This window comes from Salvelinus fontinalis, chromosome 11 (assembly GCF_029448725.1).
Source record: "Salvelinus fontinalis isolate EN_2023a chromosome 11, ASM2944872v1, whole genome shotgun sequence".
Lineage (NCBI taxonomy): Eukaryota > Metazoa > Chordata > Actinopteri > Salmoniformes > Salmonidae > Salvelinus > Salvelinus fontinalis.
The window spans coordinates 20005703-20028875 of NC_074675.1; the positions used below are offsets into that span (position 1 = coordinate 20005703).

The 23173-nt window shown below is 41.7% G+C and overlaps 1 protein-coding gene across 4 annotated transcripts in view; it reads left to right on the top strand.

The window, feature by feature from the left end:
• LOC129865251 (ankyrin repeat and BTB/POZ domain-containing protein 3-A-like) overlaps nt 1-17112 on the top strand; it is a 221154-nt gene extending 204042 nt beyond the window's left edge. For 3 of the 4 annotated variants that reach the window (XM_055937880.1, XM_055937882.1, XM_055937883.1), the window contains 7 exons: nt 329-507; nt 2001-2103; nt 3117-3219; nt 3700-3781; nt 4168-4236; nt 5402-5515; nt 16393-17112. In XM_055937880.1, the coding sequence (XP_055793855.1) occupies nt 329-507; nt 2001-2103; nt 3117-3219; nt 3700-3781; nt 4168-4236; nt 5402-5515; nt 16393-16623 (881 nt within the window). In that variant the 3' untranslated portion in view covers nt 16624-17112. The remainder of the gene's footprint in view (nt 1-328; nt 508-2000; nt 2104-3116; nt 3220-3699; nt 3782-4167; nt 4237-5401; nt 5516-16392) is intronic. The other variant, XM_055937881.1, reaches the window with a different exon arrangement.
• The last annotated feature ends 6061 nt before the right edge of the window (nt 17113-23173 follow it).

The following is a 23173-nucleotide window of genomic DNA, read 5'->3' on the forward strand; positions in this document are numbered from 1 at the left end:
ACGGAAATCATCACCGATCAAAATAATGCTAATGCACTGCCGTCATACAGTATAGTAGACATTCACTGATTAGGTGAGTCCATGGACTGTACAAGACCACCATAGATATCCACAATTGAGGGCCAATGCAAAAACTGCACCACCACTCCATATACACCACAGACAGCAACAGCTGCACTTTAAGCTCATCCCTCACCATTGTAGAGTGAGGCAGGCATGGTCAGTGCTTTAGACATTTTGAGCTAATTGCTTTTCCTGCTGGTGTAGTAGCTAGCAGCTACAGTATTTACTTTTTTTGTTATTTATTGACTGCTGCTGGTCTTCCCAGGTGTCCCCTGGACCCTGCACACTTGGCTGGAGTCTCTGCGCACCTGTTTCCTGGAACACCGGCGCCCACTGATCCAGGGTCTGCTCAAGGACTTCAGCTGCATCCAGGAGGAGGAGTACACTGAGGAGATCATCAGCCATGGCCTGCCACTTATGTTCCAGATCCTCCATGCCAGCAAGGTGATGGTGATTGTGTGTCCTCCCCAATTTAAGGCTCTGGAATTCCCTGTCCACCGTGGTCATGTTCATTAGGGACCAAACAGAAGAAAACAGACTGAAACAGGGAAGGACTACGTGGACCTTTCCAATAAGAAACATTCCTATTAATTTTTTGTTTCCAAAACATTTTCTTTTTAAATTCCCGTTGTGTACCCATGTGAACAGGAAAAATTCCAGTCACTAGTTCTGTGCAGTCTGACTTTTCCTGTAGGTCACGTGGCCAGGAAAAATGTAGGGCCCTACCTCCTTTCATGGCACATGTTTCTATTAACATTTCTTTTGTTTTTCTTATCCAAAACTTGCTTTTTTACAGTACAAATTCCTATCTTGTCCTGTTGCAAATCTGTCTCAATCATTTACTTTCTGACTTTTCTTAATATGCATCTTCGTATGATATACTTTTTAGATATATTTTTTCCCATGTACATTACCAGTCAAAAGTTTGGACACACCAACTCATTCAAGGGTTTTTCTTTCTTTCTACTATTTTCTACAATGTAGAATAATAGTGAAGACATCAAGACTATTATGAAATATCACACATGGAATCATGTAGTAACCAAAAAAGTGTTTAACAAATTCAAAACATATTTTAAATTTCACATTCTTCAAAGTAGCCACCCTTTGCCTTGATGACAGTTTTGAACACTCTTGGCATTCTCTCAACCAGCTTCATAAGGTAGTCACTTGGAATGCATTTCAATTAACAGGTGTGCCTTGTTAAAAGTAAATTTTATGATTTTTTATGAATTTCATTCTTAATGCGTTTGAGCCAATCAGTTGTATTGTGACAAGGTAGTGGTGGTATACAGAAGACCGCCCTATTTGGTAAAAGACCAAGTCCATATTTTGTGAAGAACTGCTCAAATAAGCAAAGAGAAACGACAGTCCAATTGAGATGGTTTGGGATGAGTTGGACCGTAGAGTGAAGAAAAAGCAGCCAACAAGTGCTCAGCATATGTGGGAACTCCTTCAAGACTGTTGGAAAAGCATTCCAGGTGAAGCTGGTTGAGAGAATGCCAAGAGTGTGCAATGCTGTCATCAAGGTAAAGGTTAGCTACTTTGAAGAATATAAAAGATAAAATAGTTTGATTTGTTTAGCACTTTTTTGGCTATACATGATTCCATGTGTGTTATTTCATAGTTTTGATGTCTTTACTATTATTCTACAATGTAGAAAATAGTAAAAATAAAGAAAAACCCTAGAGTGAGTAGGTGTGTCCAAACATTTGACTGGTATTGTATGTAGCAGCTTTGAGTTTTAGTAAAAGCACTTACACAATAAAATGATTTTTTCAATCTGTATCATTATATTCATGCATGAATTGCAAAACATTCACCTCTATCGCCTTCTATTTAATAACTCTTCTTACAGCAGTAAGTAACTGCCCTTTTTCCAAACATTTCCCATGTCCATTTATGTCTTCTCATCTCCCTCTTTGCCTGGCCTGCAGAATGAGGTGATCAGCCAGCTGTCTGTGATTTTCTCCCAGTGTTATGGGCCCTTCCCTGTCCCCAAACTCACTGAGATCAGAAGGAAGCAGACCTCGCGACTTGGTGAGCAAAGGAAGATGTTGCTCCTGAGTGGAAACGGTTTGCACCCACGCCATGCATGTTCAGAAAGGCAGCAGAAGCAACCGTTACTTGCCTCCCTCTTTGTGTTTGTGGTGCCTCTGAAATGTGCTTAAATGTGATAAGATGGAGGAGTGGCCCTATAGAAATTGCAATAATAATTTATCTTCATTCATCATTAACAGTGTAGAATGAAATGGAAGCTTGATAACTAGAGCTTGAAAATTATTGTTCTGCTATACTGTACGTTGGCAGTTCAAGTTGTATTCCACAAATTGTGTTTATGTCTCTAGCACCATAGAGAGAGCAAATATGAGTGCAAATAGATTTTGAATTATCGATGAGCTGGTGTTGATGTCTTCTAGTTCCTTGACCTTGATCTAATATGTTCAGCGTTGTTAATAAAAGTGAGCATTTGCTATAATGTAATTTTGTAATTACACTTATGAAGGTCTTGAGGGTGTAATCAATAAATGAAAGCTTGCTTTGAGGATGAAGAAATTAGATGCTTTTTGGAACAGCAATGAGATGAGCGTAATTATTCCATTTGAAAAACAGTTTGCTAAATAGCTTCATTAGGTTGCTCCCAAAGCTACATGCTGTAGCTGAGTAGCTCAGTAGCTGAAATTACCATACCATCTGTTAGATTCATATGAATACAGGAGGCTTCAATCCAGTAAACCTTTGTGTTCATAGAGATGCTTAGTTAGCAATGTTTACATTTAGAATACTCTCTACGGGAGATTACATGGGATGCCATTTAAGTATCCTGCTAGCATATCTGTCCAGCCTATTCTGATTCATTCTGAGTAATTTGCAAAAGGTCACATTCAGGTCAAAATGGACAAGTAGTCCAGATGGATGAATACACAAGTCAAATGTATTTCACAAATGTCTCTACATTTCATTTATTAAAAACGAACTGAGTAACAATAGAGATAAATATAACACAGTGTTAGAAGTGGAGAAATATAGTAATTATCCTTCACTTCTTTCAGACCCCCACTTCCTCAACAACAAGGAGATGTCTGATGTAACGTTCCTGGTGGAAGGAAAATCGTGGTATGCACATAAAGTCCTGTTATTTACTGCTTCAGCCAGGTGAGCCACAGAAAGCTAAGAAATTGAGTCATTGATGAAAAATGCTTGAACATGATAATCTGTGAAATAATTGTATGTTGGAATTGAACAATGAAACATTTTTATACAAAAAAATTGAGAAAAATAGTGCTTGAACAATTAGACCGCTCCCAAACAATTTTTTCTAACATTTTTTTTTCAGAGGTGGTTATAAATCAATTATTTCACCCCCCGTGCATGTTAGGTTATATATGTTCATAAGAGTGACAAAGACATTTCATATGCAAAAATTGGTGGGTAAACGCTGATCGCTGTTGGCGGTGAATAAAGTAACGCTCCCTATACTTTCAATGCATTTTTCTGCAAGAGATGCTCATGCAAAATAAAAGAAGGTGTTTACCAGTACAGCACTGGCCACATGTCACTAATGCAGACTACGACATACTCCTTTTGTTTTCTGACAACCTGTCTTCCCCACCTTTCTTTAATTATTTCATGCAGGTTTAAATCCCTGCTCCAAAACAGACCAGCAGCAGAGAACACCTACATTGAGATCAGTCATGTCAAGTACAACATATTCCAGGTAGCCTACTGTATGTACTACTGTAACTAGGTTGCAATAATGTGTTATAGTAATGTGTTCATAGTTCAACTGGGATTCGCACCACAGCAATGTAGTATCTTAAACCTTCAAAGGGGGGCAGTCATACTCATCATCGAGAGCAGATTACTACCCTCTGCTCAAGCACCCTAAAAAAACTAATTTAAAACTCCAGAGCTTTCTATATTTTTTAAATGCTATAGGGTAACATACTGTATATAAGTCAGTAATCATTCAATTGTACTCTTTAAGTACTCTCTCATTATGGCAAAACAGGTACAGTATTACCCTACCAGTACCAGTAATTCATTTAGGCTGTTCCTAATGTGTTGAGAAGCTTGAGTCATAACAGCATTCCTATTTTACAGCTGGTCATGCAGTACCTGTATTGTGGAGGCACTGAGTCCTTGCACATCATGAATACTGATATTATGGAGGTAAGAATTACTTTTTTTTATATATATATTTTATTTCAATGACAATGCAGCCATACTTGTCCCACAATCATTCTCAAACAGTTACACTGACAGAGCAGGTTTGCAAATCATACATACTGTATATACTGTGCCATGATTATTATCTATGCGTGTAAATTGTAAAATTACATTTTGTTTTCTGTTTTGTATCACTTCAAGAAATGTGTTTTATAAGCTCTTGTGGGCTGGGCACCAATTTGTGAATGACATAAAATACACCCGATCAAATTAGTGGATTCGGCCATTTCAGCCACACCAGATGCTGACAGGTGTATTAAAATCGAGCACAGTCATGCATTCTCCATAGACAAACATTAACAGTAGAATGGCCTTACTGAAGAGCTCTGTGACTTTCAACGTGGCACCATCATAGGATCCTTTCCAACAAGTCTTTTCGGAAAATTTCTGCCCTGCTAGAGCTGCACCGGTCAACTGTATGTGTGGTTATTTTAACATGGAAACGTCTAGGAGCAACAACGGCTCAGCCGCATAGTAGTAGGTCACACAAGCTCACAGAACGAGACTGAAGTGCGTAGTGCGTAAAAATCATCTGTCCTCGGTTGGACACTCATTACACTCATTACAGAGTTCCAAACTATCTCTGGACGCAACGTCAGCACAAGAACAAGAGCTTCATGAAATGGGTTTCCATGGGCGAGCAGCCACACACAAGACTAAGATCACCATGCGCAAATCCAAGCGTCGGCTGGAGTGGTGTAAATCTGGGTTTGCCGGATGCAAGGAGAACGCCACCCGCCCCAATGCATAGTGCCAACTGTAAAGTTTGGTGGAGGAGGAATAATAGCATGGGGCTGTTTTTCATGGTTCCGGCTAGGCCCCATAGTTCCAGTGAAGGGAAATACAATGGCATTCCAGATAATTCTGCGCTTCCAACATTGTAACAACAGTTTGGGGAAGGCCGTTTCCTGTTTCAGCATAGCAACGCCCCGTGCACAAAGCGAGGTTCATACAGAATGTTTTTTTGAGATGGGTGTGGAAGAACTTGACTGGCCTGCACAGAGCTCTGACCTCAACCCCATCAAAAACTTTTTCATTTCATTACCCAGAAAGTCCAACCCACTTCTCACTGTGTGTGTTTCTGCTCTCTTTTCCCTCTCTTCCACAGCTCCTGTCTGCAGCAAAATTCTTTCAACTAGAGGCCCTTCAGCGACACTGTGAGATCATCTGCTCCAAGAACATTGCCGTGGAAACCTGTGTGGACATCTACAAACACGCTAAGGTGAGAGGAAATGGGAACAAGCCAAACGTATACAGTTCAAAATGTTTTCTAAAATGAGTTGAAATTGAAAAAACATTTGGTGTTCACAGGTGTATTTGTTTGTTTTAAAACTGCACAGGACCAAGGGAAAAAATTGAAATATAAATTGAGATTTTTCACTTCAAAGTCATAAATGTCCAAATTAATGTGGTTGGAGGCAAGCGATTTGTTAATCTCACCTGTGATAAGTTGCAGGTGCCTACAGGATAAAAATTGCCATTCAACCAGTTTTGAAACGAGAAGACAGAATATTTTGCTCCATTGCACATTTGTAACACATGAAGCTGTGGAAGAAAAAAAGGTGCTAAGTTGAACCATATAGGGTTCTTCGGTTTGTCCCCTTAGGGGAACCCTTTTTGGTGCAATGTAAAACCCTTTGCAGCCTCTATGTAAGTAAAACCCTTTGCAACCTCTATGTAGGTTTCTTCATAGAACCCCCTTTATCCTCTAAAGGTTCTTTCTAGCAGGACCAGCCTTATTAGCCTTTAAATTGTAACTCTTTATAAAATACTGTACATCATAAGGTTCTTCTTTGAGGGCCTAGTTTTGTATTCAAACTCTAGGTCTACAGGCCACATCAGGCCTACAAATCATTTTATGTGGGCTTGCAAAATGGTGTGTAAATCCAATTGAAACTTTGAATTATTCAGAATGACTGCCAGGGTAGGTACAATAAATTCTTCTTCTTCTTTTTTGGGATCGGGTTAGCGGATCGCATTCAACTTCAAGGTGCATACACTGCCACCTAATGTACTGAAGTGTGAGGCCAGTAACGGCCTACCTACATTAAATTCTCTTAAATATTCCTGTTCCTAAAAGTAAAAAAATTATCCACCTATTTCAAACTATTTCATAGAAATAATCACCACCCCATTCCACTACTTTGACCCTAACTGATCCCACACCAGGCCGACGGCCTGGGAGGACGGGACTCGTTTAACACACCTTGTAATTCTTCTACAGTACAACCTCGTACACCCAAGTACTTCTCTGCAGCTGCCACCACAACGTCTATTTTCTGTGATTTACATTCCATTTCTGCAGTACAGTTGATAACCATGGCAATGAATGCTAAGAAGCCAACATTACTGAAACACAAATTCGTATCACTCTGTATTGTCCAAGGCCTACTACTCCTCCTACTCACCCTTGAACCATCATCCTCTACTCTCTTCCCTGACTCAGCATATGACACCTTCTGTTCTACTCTGACCCTGGCAACCTCAATCGCTCTCACACCAGACACTTCTGATCCCCAGCAACATGGACACCCCCACAATTAAGACACAGTTTTTTCCACCAATACTAGACATTCCTTTGTCCCATACACACTTGCCACGTGATCATAAGCTTGGTATGTGAAATACCTTAACGGGTTCTGCACAAAAGCTCTCACTGTATAACTTACATATCCTAACATGACTTTATTAGGTAAAAACTCAAAAGGACAAACAACGTCGTCTCAGTTCGCCCACGGTCGCCACCGGGTCTGCGTTGGCACCAAACGGCTGGCTTCACAGACACAAGGAAATTTACATTTTCGTTGCTCCACCTCAACCCCACCCCAGTAATCACTCCTTTCAAAGGTGCCCTACTCCGTAGAGCAAAGCAAGTCACAGATCTTGTCCCTCATCAGGTGACACAAAGCGCCCGATCCCTCTGGATGGAAGAAATGCAGCAAATATTCACAAGTGGTACAATAAATTAATGGAACAACCTACATCATCTAAATTGAAACAATCTTCTCAGTAACAAATCCAACTACTAAAAGATTGGATTAGTTTAGAAAAATGTGTGTTTATTTGTCTTTTGTGTAGCATAAGATTAATCAACCAATCAACGTACATGCAAAAACATAGATATTGAAAACAACTGTAATGAAAATCACCCTGCAATAAAGCATGCTAGGAAATATGACAATGATGGACATGTTTTTGGTGTGTTTCACAACACACAGAGTAAAAACCACACACTTAATTCTGGTTATTAACTTCTCTAGGATAGGGTGCAGCATTTTCACTTTTGGATAAATAGCATGCCCAATTTCAACTTCCTTCTACTCATCCCCAGAATATAAAATATACATATTATTAGTATTTGAATAGATTTGAATAGAAAACACTCTGAAGTTTCTAAAACTGTTTGAATCATATCTGTGAGTATAACAGAACTTATGTAGCAGGCAAAACCCCGAGGACTAACCATTCAGATGTATCTTTTTTTTAGGTCACTGTCTGTTCAATGTGTTTTCATTGGGATACTAGATTTCTAATCAACCTGTTAGAACCTGCAGTTCCTACCGCTTCCACTGGATGTCACCACTCTTTGGAAATAGGTTGAGGTTATTCCTTTGTGCAATAAAGAAGTACGGCCATCTGGAATCAGTGTAATGTTATGTGTACTGTTTGAGAGTTGCGCAAGACTAGAAAAGTAGCATTAGTTTGTTGTCCTCCTGTATTGAAAACAGATAGACCCGTCTTCAATTTGATCGATTATTAACGTTTAAAATACATAAAGTTGTATTACAAAAGTAGTTTGAAATGTTTTGACAAAGTTTAGAGGTAATTTTTTAGATATTTTGTAGTGACTGGAATTGTAAGCTGTTTTTTTCTGGATCAAACGAGGAAAATAAATGGACAATTTGGATATATATGGACGGAATTAATGGAACAAAAGGACCATTTGTGATGTTTATGGGACATATTGGAGTGCCAACAAAAGAAGCTCGTCAAAGGTAAGGCATGATTTATATTTTATTTTTGCGTTTTGTGTTGCGCCTGCAGGGTTGAAATATGCTACACTCTCTTTGTTTACTGTTGTGCTATCATCAGATAATAGCATCTTATCCTTTCACCGAAAAGCCTTTTTGAAATCTGACATGTTGGCTGGATTCACAACGAGTGTAGCTTTAATTTGGTATCTTACATGTGTGATTTTATGAAAGTTTGATTTTATATAATTTTTTTGAATTTGGCGCTCTACATTTTCCCTGGCTATTGGCCAAGTGGGACGCAAGCGTCCGCCTATCCCAGAGAGGTTAACACCATGTAGTGACTTGACTACCATTACTGTGATGACTGCTATTTATTGAATAATTACCTACTACATTTAATTATTACTCGATTTAAATTAATCTTGTAACAATTAACACATTAGGAATTTGGGCATCACAGGAAAAGATTTAAGAATATATAGATCTCATACCAGTCATTAATGAATAATTTCCTCATATCAGTCTCATGCTGAATGTCGTAGACTCCGTAAATCTGCACAAACCCGGGTCTCACAGATAATTCTGTACCACACAAATTGATTTGAATATTTATTTACTAACAAGCTAAACGATAACATAAGATACACTCACACATAGGTTATTGATTAGAAACGATATATGATGACAACAGGTCTCTAGCGGACCACCACAATATGACACTGGTTACCCAAGATGAGATTAAAAGAGAGAGACAGAGAGCAAGAGAGAAAGAGAAACAACTCTTAAGTTAGCCCTAATACCTTGCCACGAACTGCCACTCTTATGGGTAATGAGTAATGCATGTATTTACGTGTTGAAGGTATTCGTCGGGTATCTCTGTTGGGCCCAGGCCTTTGTGGGCCGGGTTCCACTTGGTGATAAGGGTTAGACAGAAGCCTTGTTCTTTGGATGGCCCCCTCCTTCGTTCTCGGTGTAAGTCTCTGATTGTCCACAAGATGTCACACTGTCCTTCTTAGTTGTCTGTTTACTTGCATTCGTTCTGGAAGAGTGGTCTCCTGAGGACAGCTAATCAGCTGTGTCGATGATCCCAGATTGGTGATGAAAGCCGTGTAGACAAATGATGATTTGAAGAGAATAACCTGATGGTTCTGCTTAAATTCACCTTCTTAGATAGTACATAGAACATGTTACTAAACCGTAGCATTAATTGTTAAGAGGTTCCTTTGTCTTCTTCAACCTCGTGCTGCGTTTGGGCGTCATAGACCTCAGCTGCAGGTCGTGGGCATCCATATGTTAATTCTTAACTCAAATGCTTTATACCCTTGTGTAAAAAGGGGGCGTTTACGTCATGCTGACACGCTCTCTGGGTTCCCTAGGGTGTGTCTAGTTACGAGGCATGGTATCACAATTTTCTATGACCTCGTTATAGAACTAAAATCACAATCTTATCGTAACAAAAACATTCTCTTTATCCTGGATATTTTCTACACAACGTAAAGTATGTTAACATGATATACACATTGTGAAAGCCCTTCAAGGTACAATGTTTTTGTTATGTCTTCATTTAACTTTTAGTGACATAACAAAATAGACATTAATCTTCCACATTCCATCACTCATCATTACCAACATTCGGAGGATGAAAAATATTGTCCTGGTGTCAAGTGTTTGATGTTGAAGTTCTTGGACCTTTTTATAAGGCACATAGCCATTCTGATCAGGCCCCAAAGTGAATCGTCTGCTGCCTATGGTTTACGATCAAGTGAGGTGTCATTAAACTCCGACATCCATCCCTCTTCCCCTCTGCGGGAGAGAGAGAGAGAGCGCTGTAGAGCTGATACATTGTAACCTAATCCTTGGATCCTCACAGGATAGTCATGACAACCAACACGGGTTATTTTACATCACTGGCCCTCTCCAGTGGTGTAAAATTGTTAAGATAATTTAACTCCTTAACTTCTCTGGGATATGTGGGACGGTAGCGTCCCAAGAGGCCAAAATCCAGAAAAAATGTAGCGCCAAGTTCAAATATATTACTATAAAAATCAATCTTTCATGAAATCACACATGAAAGACACCAAATTAAAGCTACACATGTTGTGAATCCAGCCAACATGTCTGATTTCAAAAATGATTTACGGGGAAAGCACACGAAACAATTATGTTAGCTCAGTACATAACCACAGAAAAACACAGCCATTTTCCCAGTAAAAGATAGTAGTCACAAAAAGCAGAAATAGAGATAAAATGAATCACTAACCTTTGATGATCACCAGATAACACTCATAGGACATCATGTTACACAATACATTTATGTTTTGTTCGATAATGTGCATATTTACATCCACAAATCATGGTTTACATTGGCTCTATGTTCAGAAATGCCTCCAAAATATCCTGAGAAATTGCAGAGAGCCACGTCAAATAACAGAAATACTCATCATAAATTTTGATGAAAGATACATGTTTTACACAGAATTAAATAAACACTTGTTCTTAACCTGTTGGGGATGGGGGCGCTGTTTAGACTATTTATGCTAATGTGGCTAATTTTTTAAACGGCTTCCCACAAAATCCTTGATCGTACAATATGCATATTATTATTATTATTGGATAGAAAACAGTCTATAGTTTCTATAGGAGTTGAAATTTTGTCTCTAAGTGGAACAGAGCCCATTCTACAGCAATTTCCCTGACATGGAGTCAGATTTGAGAAATGTTGGGCACTTTTCTGAAGTCAGTTAAAAGGGCACTGTCGTTGCTATGACTATACGGACACTTCTTACGTCTTCCCCTGGATGCCTTTACGTGATGACGATTCCAACGGGCTCGATTGCTCGTTCACAGGCCCTACAAATGAAAAAAACCTTTAGCTAGCAAGTCTTTTCTTGCTGCGTAACGCGCGTGGAAGACACCGACCCTCTCCTGTTCCAAGCGTTAGTTTAGCCTGTTATATTTCTCCGGTCATCTTTTCACTCGTTATAGGAGTTACAAACATCACAAAGTAGTTAATTTAAAGCGTTTTATAGCAATTTATATCCGTTTAGTGCGATTTTGGGACATTTATTTTTGCAACGATGTGAAAAGTTGGGCACGCTTTTCAGTTCATCCCGAACGTAGTTGACATTTCCACATGGCAAGAGGACAGCTTTCCACCAAAAGACGATTTCTCCCAAGAAAGGATCCTTTGCCCAAGATACTGATGGAAGAACAGCTCAAGGTAGGACATTTTTATTATGATAAATCGTGTTTCTGTCGAAACATTTTAGTGGCTTAGGACGCCATGTTTTTTGACGTAGCTTCGCTTGGCGCAAACTGTATTGAAAAGTAAGGATAAATTAAAAAATGTAATAACGCAATTGTATTAAGAATTAAATTGTCTATCAATCCCTGTCCACCCTATATTTTTTAGTCACGTTTATGAGTATTTATGTATAAGAGTAGATCACTGTCTAAGTGGCGCAAGGACAAATTCTGACCAGCCGAGTTACATTTCACATTGTCTAACCATGATTTTGGTGGCTAAATATAAACATTTTCGATCAAACTGTATATGCATGTTGTAATGTGATGTTACAGGAGTGTCATCGGAAGAATTCTGAGAAGGTTAGTGAAAAAATTAATATCTTTTGGCGATGTTGACTTTTATCGCTCACTTTGGCTAGAATCAATGCTGGGCTGCTAATTGCTATGTGCTAAGCTAATATAACGATTTATTGTGTTTTCGCTGTAAGACACTTAGAAAATCTGAAATATTGTCTGTATTCACAGGATCTGTGTCTTTCGATTCGTGTATGCTGTGTATTTTTACGAAATGTTTGATGATTAGTAGTTAGGTAAACACGTTGCTCATTGTAATTATTCTAGTCCATTTGTGATGGTGGGTGCAATTGTAAACTATGCCATATACCTGAAATATGCACTTTTTTCTAACAAAACCTATCCCATACCATAAATATGTTATCAGACTGTCATCTAATGAGTTTTTTTGTTGGTTAGGGGCTATAAATATCTTAGTTTAGCCGAATTGGTGATGGCTACTGGTGTTGGTGGACAAATAAAAGATGGTGGATTATGCTAATGTGTTTTTAGGTAATAGATGTACATCTTTACATATTGTGTCTTCCCTGTAAAACATTTTAAAAATCGGAAATGTTGACTGGATTCATAAGATCTGTGTCTTTCATTAGCTGTATTGGACTTTAATGTGTGAAAGTTAAATATTTTAAAAAAATATTTTTTTTGAATTTCGCGGCACTGGTTTTTCAGTGGGGGGGGGGGGGGTGTGCCGCTAGCGCCACGCTGATCCTAGACAGGTTAATGCAACCGCTGTGTCAGATTTTAAAAAACACTTTACGTAAAAAGCACACCATGCAATAATCTGAGACGGTGCTCAGATTGAACAAAATTTCTCCGCCATGTTGGAGTCAACAGAAATACGAAATTACATCATAAATAATCCCTTACCTTTGATTATCGTCATCAGAATACAATGCCAGGAATCCTAGTTCCACAATAAATCGTTGTTTTGTTCGATAATGTCCATTACTTATGTCCAATTAGCTACTTTTGCTAGCATGTGTAGTACACGTGTCCAAACGCTCGTGCAGATGCAGGCAAACGTCGGACGAAAACTTCAAAAAGTTATATTACAAGTCGAATAAACTGGTCAAACTTAGTAGAGAATCAAAACTGTTAAAACAATGTCTGTGAGTATAACAGAACTGATATGGCAGGCAAAAACCTGAGGAAAATCCATCCAGGATATGGGTTATTTTTGATGTGGGTACTTTTCTATTGAATGCCTATACAGTATCTGTTGGGTTAGGGCCCGGATTGCAGTTCCTATGGCTTACACTAGATGTCAACAGTCTTTAGACATTGTTTCAGGCTTGTATTCTGAAAAACGAGGAAGAATGAGACCGATTGCGCGCCGTTCGCACGTGACCGATTGCGCGCCGTTCGTTGTTTTTCCTTTCTGTTGAATACGCTATTGTCCGGTTGAAATATTATTGATTATTTAGACAATAGACAACCTGAAGATTAATTATAAATATCGTTTGACATGTTTCGACGAACTTTACAGGTACTATTAGGATGTAATCGTCTGCATGTCGTGACCGCCTTTGAGCCAGTGGAATACTGAACAAAATGCGCCGACAAAACACAGTTTTTGGGACATAAAGAGGGAATTTATCAAACAAAACAAACACTTATTGTGTAACAGGGACTCTTGAGAGTGCAAACATATGAATATCATCAAAGGTAAGCGATTCATTTTATCGCTATTTCAGACTTTTTGTAATTCCTTTACTTGGTTGTAAAATGTTTGTATGCTTTTGTAAGCGGGGCGCTGTCCTCAGATAATCACATGGTATGCTTTCGCGGTAAAAGCCTTTTGATATCTGACACAGCGGCTGGATTAACAAGTAGTTAATCTTTAAACCGATGTATAACACTTCTATTTTTATGAATTCATTTGACTATTTATATATTTTAAATTTGGCGTTCTGCAAATTCACCGGATGTTGGCCAGGTGGGACGGTAGCGCCCATAAGAAGTTAAAACAAGCTCACATATATCTTTTTAAATTCATCAGAATACTTTAACACTCCTGATGTTAAAGTTTGAACACTGAGGTAAACACTAATGCTTACTACTTAAAACTTCTTGTCAATATGGGGGCGCTGTTTCCACTTTGGAAAAAATCGTGCCCAAATTAAACTGCCTCGTACTCTATTCTAGATCGTACAATATGCATATTATTATTACTATTGGATAGAAAACACTCTCAAGTTTCTACAACTGTTTGAATTATATCTGTGAGTAAAACAGAACTCATTTTGCAGCAAACTTCCAGACAGGAAGTGAAAAATCTGAAAACGATGCTCTGTTCAAGGGCCTGCCTATTGAACTGCCTTTTATTTATGGATATGCATGCACTGCATACGCCTTCCACTAGATGTCAACAGAAAGTGGAAGGTGGAATGGGTTGTCTAGCTTGATCTGAGGTCGAACAAGAGCTCTTGGAATGATGTGACCAGAATTTCTTTTGTCTACCAGTGCGCGGGAAGTACCTCCATATTGTCTTATGATAAGCGTTAGGTATACACGGCTAATATCTCCGGCTTTGTTTTTATTTGATACATATTAGAAAAACATCATAAAGTAGGTTTTTTCAACCGAGTTTCATCAGTTTATTCAACGTTTAATGGGACTTTTGGAGTTTTCCGTTCTATGCGTCAAGAGAAGATGGGCATGTTCGCGCCACATGGCTAGCCTGCGAATTCGACAGGAGAGAAGGACATTCTAAAACTAAACAACGATTTATTCTGGACAAAGGACTCCTTGTACAAGATTTTGATGGAAGCTCAGCAAAAGTAAGAACAATTTATGATGTTATTTCATATTTCTGTGGAAAATGTTTAGTCCTATTATCCGCCCTTTTTGTGGCGCTGTCTCGCTATAACGTAAGCTGTTTGTTATGGTAAAGTTATTTTTTTAAATCTAACACGGCGGTTGCACTAATGTATCTTTCATTTGCTGTCCAACATGTATTTTTTAGTAAAGTTTATGATGAGTTCTTTGGTCAGATTAGGTGAGTGTCAAGACTAGCTCTGGACAATTTGGTGAATCGATGCTACATATTCACTATGTATAACCACGGTTTGCAGCTCTAAATATGCACATTTTCGAACAAAACATAAGTGTATTGTTGTCACGTTCCTGACCTGTTTTCTGTTGTTTTGTATGTGTTTAGTTGGTCAGGACGTGAGCTGGGTGGGAATTCTATGTTGTGTGTCTAGTTTGTCTGTTTCTATGTCAGCCTAGTGTGGGTTCTCAATCAGAGGCAGATGGTAGTCGTTGTCTCTGATTGAGACTCATATATAGGAGGCTTGTTTTGTGTTGGGATTTTGTGGGTGTTTGTTACCTGTCTCTGTGTTTGTGTTCTGCACCAGATAGGTCTGTATCGGTTTTGCACATTTGTTATTTTGTATGTTGTTTGTAGTGTTTCACTTGTGTTTGTATTAAACATGTTTAACACTAGCCGCGCTGCATTTTGGTCCTCTCCTTCACCCCTGGAAGAAAACCTTTACAATTGTATAACCTGATGTTATAAGACTGTCATCTGTTGAAGTTGGTCAAGGTTAGTGATTCATTTTATATCTTTTGCTGGTTTTTACGATCGCTACCTTTTGCTGCTAATAAATGCATTTGTGTGTTTGGCTATTGTGGTAAGCAAATATAATGCTATATTGTGTTTTCGCTGTAAAACACTTTAAAAAATCGGAAATATTGGCTGGATTCACAAGATGTTTATCTTTCATTTGCTGTACACCATGTATTTTTCATAAATGTTTTATGATGAGTATTTAGGTATTTCACGTTGCTCTCTGTAATTATTCTGGCTGATTTGGTGATATTTTTGATGGTAGCTGTGATGGTAGCTGCAATGTAAAACTATGATTTATACCTCAAATGTGCACATTTTCGAACAAAACATAGATTTATTGTATAACATGTTATAAGACTGTCATCTGATGAAGTTGTTTCTTGGTTAGTGACTAATTATATCTCTATTTTGTCGGTTTTGTGATAGCTACCTATGCGGTAGAAAAATTGTGAAAATATGCGGTTCAGTTTTTTGCTGTTGTGGTTAGCTAATAGAAATACATATTGTGTTTTCGCTGTAAAACATTTAAACAATCGGAAATGATGGCTGGATTCACAAGATGTTTATCTTTCATTTGCTGTATTGGACTTGTGATTTCATGAAAATCATATTAGATGATATCCCTGTCGCGTTAGGCTAGGCTATGCTAGTCAGCTTTTTTGATGAGGATGCTCCCGGATCCGGGATGGGTAGCAATGAAAGGTTAAAAGAAAGAAAAACATTTGTAATAAAAAGCTTATTCAGATGCAGACTTGACTTTCAAATAATCTTTCTTGCCTTCCAATAATCATCAAAGAACCCTTTCTTCCCAAAAAGGTTCATAGGAAGAAAAATATTCTATGTAGAACTCTTTGCCTTACATAGAATCATTGTCTTCCAAATATGATTCTTCAGATAAACTGTTCTTGGTAGAACCATATCCCTCTGACTGTATCCTTATGCCCTGTTTAGTTCCTCTGTGCCAATGAGCTGGCGGCCTTCATCGAAGGCTTCTTCCTGAAAAACATGGTGCTGCTGATTGAGGTGGAGGCTTTCAAACAACTACTGTACGAGATGCCTGTTACAGTGAGCCCCGGACCCTGCCTGAGTCCCATCTCCGATGTCCTCCATGACCTTGAGAAAACTCTAGCCACCCGCATCCAGTCAATTCACCTCTCCTCCTCCAAGGGCTCCATCGTGTGACCTCTCTGGGTTATTAAAACACACTTACAACCACCCAGAAACGTTACTGCAACATCCACAACCCCAGTTCATTCACCTGTCCCCTGATGTTAACATTTTCATAACATCCCTTTAATGTTACTGCTATATCAAACCTTGTCCATCTACCTGTCCACGCTAGGGAGTGCTGTTGGTTTATGTGACAGGTATGGGTGCTAACGCTTTCACAACATTGCTGCAGAGTTACACTGCAGCGTCCAGCCATCTGACAGCTCCATTGTCGTCTCTTTGTTACAGGTTTGAACATTGTTGTAATACTCCTCTAACGTCACTGCACCATATAATACATAAAGGAAACATAAAAAAAAATGTATGACTTGTTACAGGCGTATAATATGCCCATGGTAATAAAATGTACAATTGTATTTCATATGAAATGCATACGTAGAATAGGTCCCTTTTGCTGAAAGAGTGGAATAACTTGTAGAATAAAAACTAGTTAGTATCTGGTATGAGAGTTTACTTGGCTATGTAATATATTTTTTTGTAGAATTAGGATGCAAATCTGTTTGGTGACAGAGCAGGTCACTAAAGTAAAGGAAAAAATGTCAAACATTAACTTTAACTAAACCAACCCCCAAAACACTGTAAAAAAATCTGGTTGTTTTTTTGGTAACTTAGTGGCAGCCAGTTACTGTAAAAAAAAAAGATACAGTATGCTTGTCACGTTCCTGACCTGTTTTCCTTTGTTTTGTATTCATTTTAGTTGGTCAGGGCGTGAGTTGGGTGGGTTTGTCTATGTTTGTATTTCTATGTGGGGTTTTGTGTTCGGCCTGGTATGATTCTCAATTAGAGACAGGTGTGTATTGTTTGTCTCTAATTGAGAGTCATACAAAGGCAGCCAGGGTTTCACTGGTGTTTTGTGGGTGTTTGTTCCTGTGTCCTCACAGGACAGTTGAAGGTTAGTCACGTTTGTTGTTTTGTAGTTTGTAGTGTCTTGTTTGCTGTTTTTCATTAAAAGATGGCTTATTTCCCTCAATCCGCATCTTGGTCCTATCCATGCTCCTTCTCGTCTAAGGGGGAGAACAACATTGACTGCCTTTACAGAAACACCCACCACAACAGGACCAAGCGGATTGAGGAGAGAGAAAAGGAACTAAGGCACTGGACACAGGAGGAATGGTCTTGGGAGATCATGGACGGAAAGGGACCCTGGGGAAGGGTTGGAGAGAATCGCCACTCTCGGGAGGTGAAGAAGGCAGCCACAGCCCAGGAGCGGTGGATTGAGGAGGCAGCACGGATGAGAGGCTGGAAGCCCGAGAGGCTCACCCAAGAATTTCTTGGGGGGGGGCTAAAGGGGAGTGTGGCGAAGCCGGGTTGGATACCTGAGCCAACTCCCCGGGCTTGCCGTGGAGTAAGAGGGCGTCGTACTGGTCAGACACCGTGTTATGCGGTAAAGCGCACGGTGTCCCCAGTACGCGTGCTTAGCCCAGTGCGGGCTATTCCACCTTGCCGCACTGGGAGGGCTAGGTTGGGCATCGAGCCGGATGCCATGAAGCCGGCCCAACGTATCTGGCCTCCAGTACGTCTCCTCGGGCCGGCGTACATGGCACCAGCCTTACAGGTGGTGTCCCCGGTTCGCCTGCATAGCCCAGTGCGGGCTATTCCACCTCGCCGCACTGGCAGGGCTACGGGGACCATTCAACCTGGTAGGGTTGGGGAGGCTCGGTGCTCAAGAGCACGTGTCCTCCTTCACGGTCCGGTATATCCGGCGCCACCTTCCCACCCCAGCTCAGTACCACCAGTGCCTACACCACGCACCAGGCTTCCAGTGCATCTCCAGAGCCCTGTTCCTCTTCCACGCACTCTCCCTATGGTGCGTGTCTCCAGCCCAGTGCCTCCAGTTCCGGCACCACGCACCAAGCCTCCTGTGCGTCTCCAGAGCCCTGGACGCACTGTTCCTTCTCCCCGCACTCGCCCTGAGGTGCGTGCCCTCAGCCCGGTACCTCCAGTTCCGGTACCACGCACCAGGCCTAGAGTGCGCCACGAGAGTCCAGTGTGCCCTGTTCCTGTTCCCCGCACTCGCCCTGAGGTGCGTGCCCTCAGCCCGGTACCTCCAGTTCCGGTACCACGCACCAGGCCTATAGTGCGTCTCAGCCGGCCAGAGTCTGCCGTCTGCCCAGCGGTGCCTGAACGGCCCGTCTGCCCAGCTCCGTCTGAGCCATCTGTCTGCCCAGCGCCGTCTGAGCCATCTGTCTGCCCAGCGCCGTCTGAGCCATCTGTCTGCCCAGCGCCGTCTGAGCCATCTGTCTGCCCAGCGCCGTCTGAGCCATCTGTCTGCCCAGCGCCGTCTGAGCCATCTGTCTGCCCTGCGCCGTCTGAGTCATCCGTCTGCCACGAGCCATTAGAGCCGCCCGTCTGCCACGAGCCAGTAGAGCCGTCCGTCAGTCAGGAGCCGCCAGAGCCGTCCGTCAGTCAGGAGCCGCCAGAGACGCCCGCCAGTCAGGAGCCGCCAGAGACGCCCGCCAGTCAGGAGCCGCCAGAGACGCCCGCCAGTCAGGAGCCGCCAGAGACGCCCGCCAGTCAGGAGCCGCCAGAGACGCCCGCCAGTCAGGAGCTGCCAGAGACGCCCGCCAGTCAGGAGCTGCCAGAGACGCCCGCCAGTCAGGAGCTGCCAGAGACGCCCGCCAGTCAGGAGCTGCCAGAGACGCCCGCCAGTCAGGAGCTGCCAGAGACGTCCGACAGTCCGGAGCTGCCCTACAGTCCGGAGCTGCCCTACAGTCCGGAGCTGTCCTACAGTCCGGAGCTGCCCTACAGTCCGGAGCTGCCGGAGTCCCTCAGCCAGGACCTGCCGGAGTCCCTCAGCCAGGACCTGCCGGAGTCCCTCAGCCAGGACCTGCCGGAGTCCCTCAGCCAGGACCTGCCGGTGTCCCTCAGCCAGGACCTGCCGGAGTCCCTCAGCCAGGACCTGCCGGAGTCCCTCAGCCAGGACCTGCCGGAGTCCCTCAGCCAGGACCTGCCGGAGTCCCTCAGCCAGGACCTGCCGGAGTCCCTCAGCCAGGACCTGCCGGAGTCCCTCAGCCAGGACCTGCCGGAGTCCCTCAGCCAGGACCTGCCGGAGTCCCTCAGCCAGGACCTGCCGCCCCTTATCCCGGTGCTGCCCCTTGTCCCGGTGCTGCCCCTTGTCCCGGTGCTGCCCATTGTCCCGGTGCTGCCCCTTGTCCCGGTGCTGCCCCTTGTCCCGGTGCTGCCCCTTATCCCGGTGCTGCCCCTTATCCCGGTGCTGCCCCTTATCCCGGTGCTGCCCCTTATCCCGGTGCTGCCCCTTCATTTAGGTGGGGTTAGTGGGAGGGTGGTCATTGGGAGGGGGATAAAGAAGCGGGGATTGATTATGGTGGGGTGGGGACCTCGTCCACCGCCAGAGCCGCCACCGTGGACAGACGCCCACCCAGACCCTCCCCTAGACTTTGTGCTGGTGCGCCCGGAGTTCGCACCTTAAGGGGGGGGTTCTGTCACGTTCCTGACCTGTTTTCCTTTGTTTTGTATTCATTTTAGTTGGTCAGGGCGTGAGTTGGGTGGGTTTGTCTATGTTTGTATTTCTATGTGGGGTTTTGTGTTCGGCCTGGTATGATTCTCAATTAGAGACAGGTGTGTATTGTTTGTCTCTAATTGAGAGTCATACAAAGGCAGCCAGGGTTTCACTGGTGTTTTGTGGGTGTTTGTTCCTGTGTCCTCACAGGACAGTTGAAGGTTAGTCACGTTTGTTGTTTTGTAGTTTGTAGTGTCTTGTTTGCTGGTTTTCATTAAAAGTATGATTAATCACCAATCCGCATCTTGGTCCGATCCATGCTCCTCCTCGTTTGAGGAGGAGAACAACAATGACTGCCTTTACAATGCTACTATAAATTCCAAAGAAACTTTGGTTTAACAGTAAATTACTTTACATTACAATAGTGTACTGTTAAATCAAAGTTTTTTTTAATTACCGGAAAGTTACCATAAGTTGTTTTTAAGTTACAATAAAAAACAACATGATTTGTTTTACTGTGTATTCTTTGGAAGTGCATTGTAGCAATGATTTGAGAGTGATTTGAGAATGTAAACACATATGCCAACTCATTCTCTTCATGTGTTGGACAGCATCTCACTCAGTCGTCAATAAAGTATGCGCTGATGGAAAGTTTATCAGAGGAACTTCCACAACTGACCAATACTTCAGTGCTCCTTGAACTGTACTCCAAACAATCATTATCAATTTATGTTTGAAACATGGATGTTCAACTTGGACCAAACTTATGATATATTTATGAACAATGTCAATCATTTGCATGACACCTCTCAACTGTACTACCCTACTGTTACGTTTCAGCAGAGCCAACCTCATAGACTACTTTGGAGGGAAGTGAAGAGTTTTCTCTCTATGACGAGTCATAGACTCATAATGGAAGTCTCGAGAAGGAAGGGTCTTCATGCTGTAATTGGGAGAAACAAGGTAAATATGTCATGAAAGTCAATTCTGTTGGTCATTCTTTCTACAACTAATGTACAGTATATTTAATTCACCTACAGTTGCTTGGCTAACAGCATTGCTCTTGTTGGATGTGTTACCTGCACAAACATTGTTCTTAAATGTACAATTCTGGTAATGCAAAGTTGCATGTTAAATGTACAGTATGAATCTTTAGATTTTTCTGTAATAAGACTTTTTTTCAAAATGTGTGTGTCATGCAGATTGGTTTAAGTGAGTAAGGTATTAGTCTCTAATATATGTAGAATTTCAAGCATGGGATGTTTTCCTTCTACACTGTGCAACTACTGATGCATTCCAAATAATTAAGGTTAAAAGGTAACACAGTAGTTCTTAGGTGATCCCCAAAATAGTCGATTGCCATGATAAGACATTGTTAACGCATCTCATTCTTGAGCGGTATGACGGCTGCGTGGTCCCAGTACTTGTGTACTATTGTTTGTATAGATGGACGTGGTACCTTCAGGCGTTTGGAAATTGCTCCCAAGGATGAACCAGACTTGTGGAGGTCTACAATTATTTTTCTGAGGTCTTGGCTGATTTCTTTTTGAATTTCCCATGATTTCAAGCAAAGAGGCACTGAGTTTGAAGGTAGGCCTTGAAATACATCCACAGGTACACCTCCAATTTACTCAAATGATGTCAACTAGCCTATCAGAAGCTTCTAAAGCCATGACATCATGTTTAGTTTGAACGTGCAGATTGGCACTAAGAAAAGCGGGAACGTTTCCCTAGTCAGCGCCATTATTAGTGTTGCTCTGTGCTACCCAGTGTGGCGGGGTGGGGGTCCACCCCCCCTCCCCCTTCCTTCCCCATGGGCTAGGTCCGTCTTCCGTGTCCAGCTCTGTGGCCCATCCCGTGCCCCCTGCCCTCGTGCCTTGAACCTTGCACGCTTTCAGTGGATACAGCTGGAGAACTGCAAGACAATATCAATTTGCGCCACTCCGGGGGCCACGACCTATATGACCAATATATATTGTCCTGCTAGTAACAGGTTTAAAAATCTACAGTTTAAGTCGGAAGTTTACATACAGTTAAGTTGGAGTCATTAAAACTAGTTTTTCAACCACTCCACACATTTCTTGTTAACAAACTATAGTTTTGGCAAGTTGGTTAGGACATCTACTTTGTTCATGACACAAGTTATTTTTCCAACAATTGTTTACAGACAGATTATTTCACTTATAATTCACTGTATTCCAATTCCAGTGGGTAAAAAGTTTACATACACTAAGTTGACTGTGCCTTTAAACAGCTTGGAGAAATTGTAATGGCTTTAGAAGCTTCTGATAGGCTAATTGACATAATTTGAGTCAATTGGAGGTGTACCTGTGGATGTATGTCAAGGCCTACCTTCAAACTCAGTGCTTATTTGCTTGATATCATGGGAAAATCTAAAGAAATCAGCCAAGACCTCAGAAAAAAAAATTGTAGACCTCCACAAGTCTGGTTCATCCTTGGGAGCAATTTCCAAACTCCTGAAGATACCATGTTCATCTGTACAAACAATAGTATAAAACACCATGGGAAGTATAAACATTGCAGCCGTTATACCACTCAGGAAGGAGACGCGTTCTGTCTCCTAGAGATGAATGTACTTTGGTGCGAAATGTGCAAATCAACTCCAGAACAACAGCAAAGGACCTTGTAAATATGCTGGAGGAAACAGGCACAAAAGTATCTATATCCACAGTAAAACAAGTCCTATGTCGCCATAACCTGAAAGGCCGCTCCTCAAGGAAGAAGCCACTGCTCCAAAACCGCCATAAAAAATCCAGACTACGGTTTGAAACTGGACATGGGGACAAAGATCGTACTTTTTGGAGAAATGTCCTCTGGTCTGATGAAATAAAAATATAATTATTTGGCCATAATGACCATCATTATGTTTGGAGGAAAAAGGGGGAGGCTTGCAAGCCAAAGAACACCATCCCAACCGTGAAGCACGGGGTGGCAGCATCATGTTGTGGGGGTGCTTTGCTTCAGGAGGGACAGATGCACTTCACAAAATAGATTACATCATGAGGTAGGGAAATAATGTGG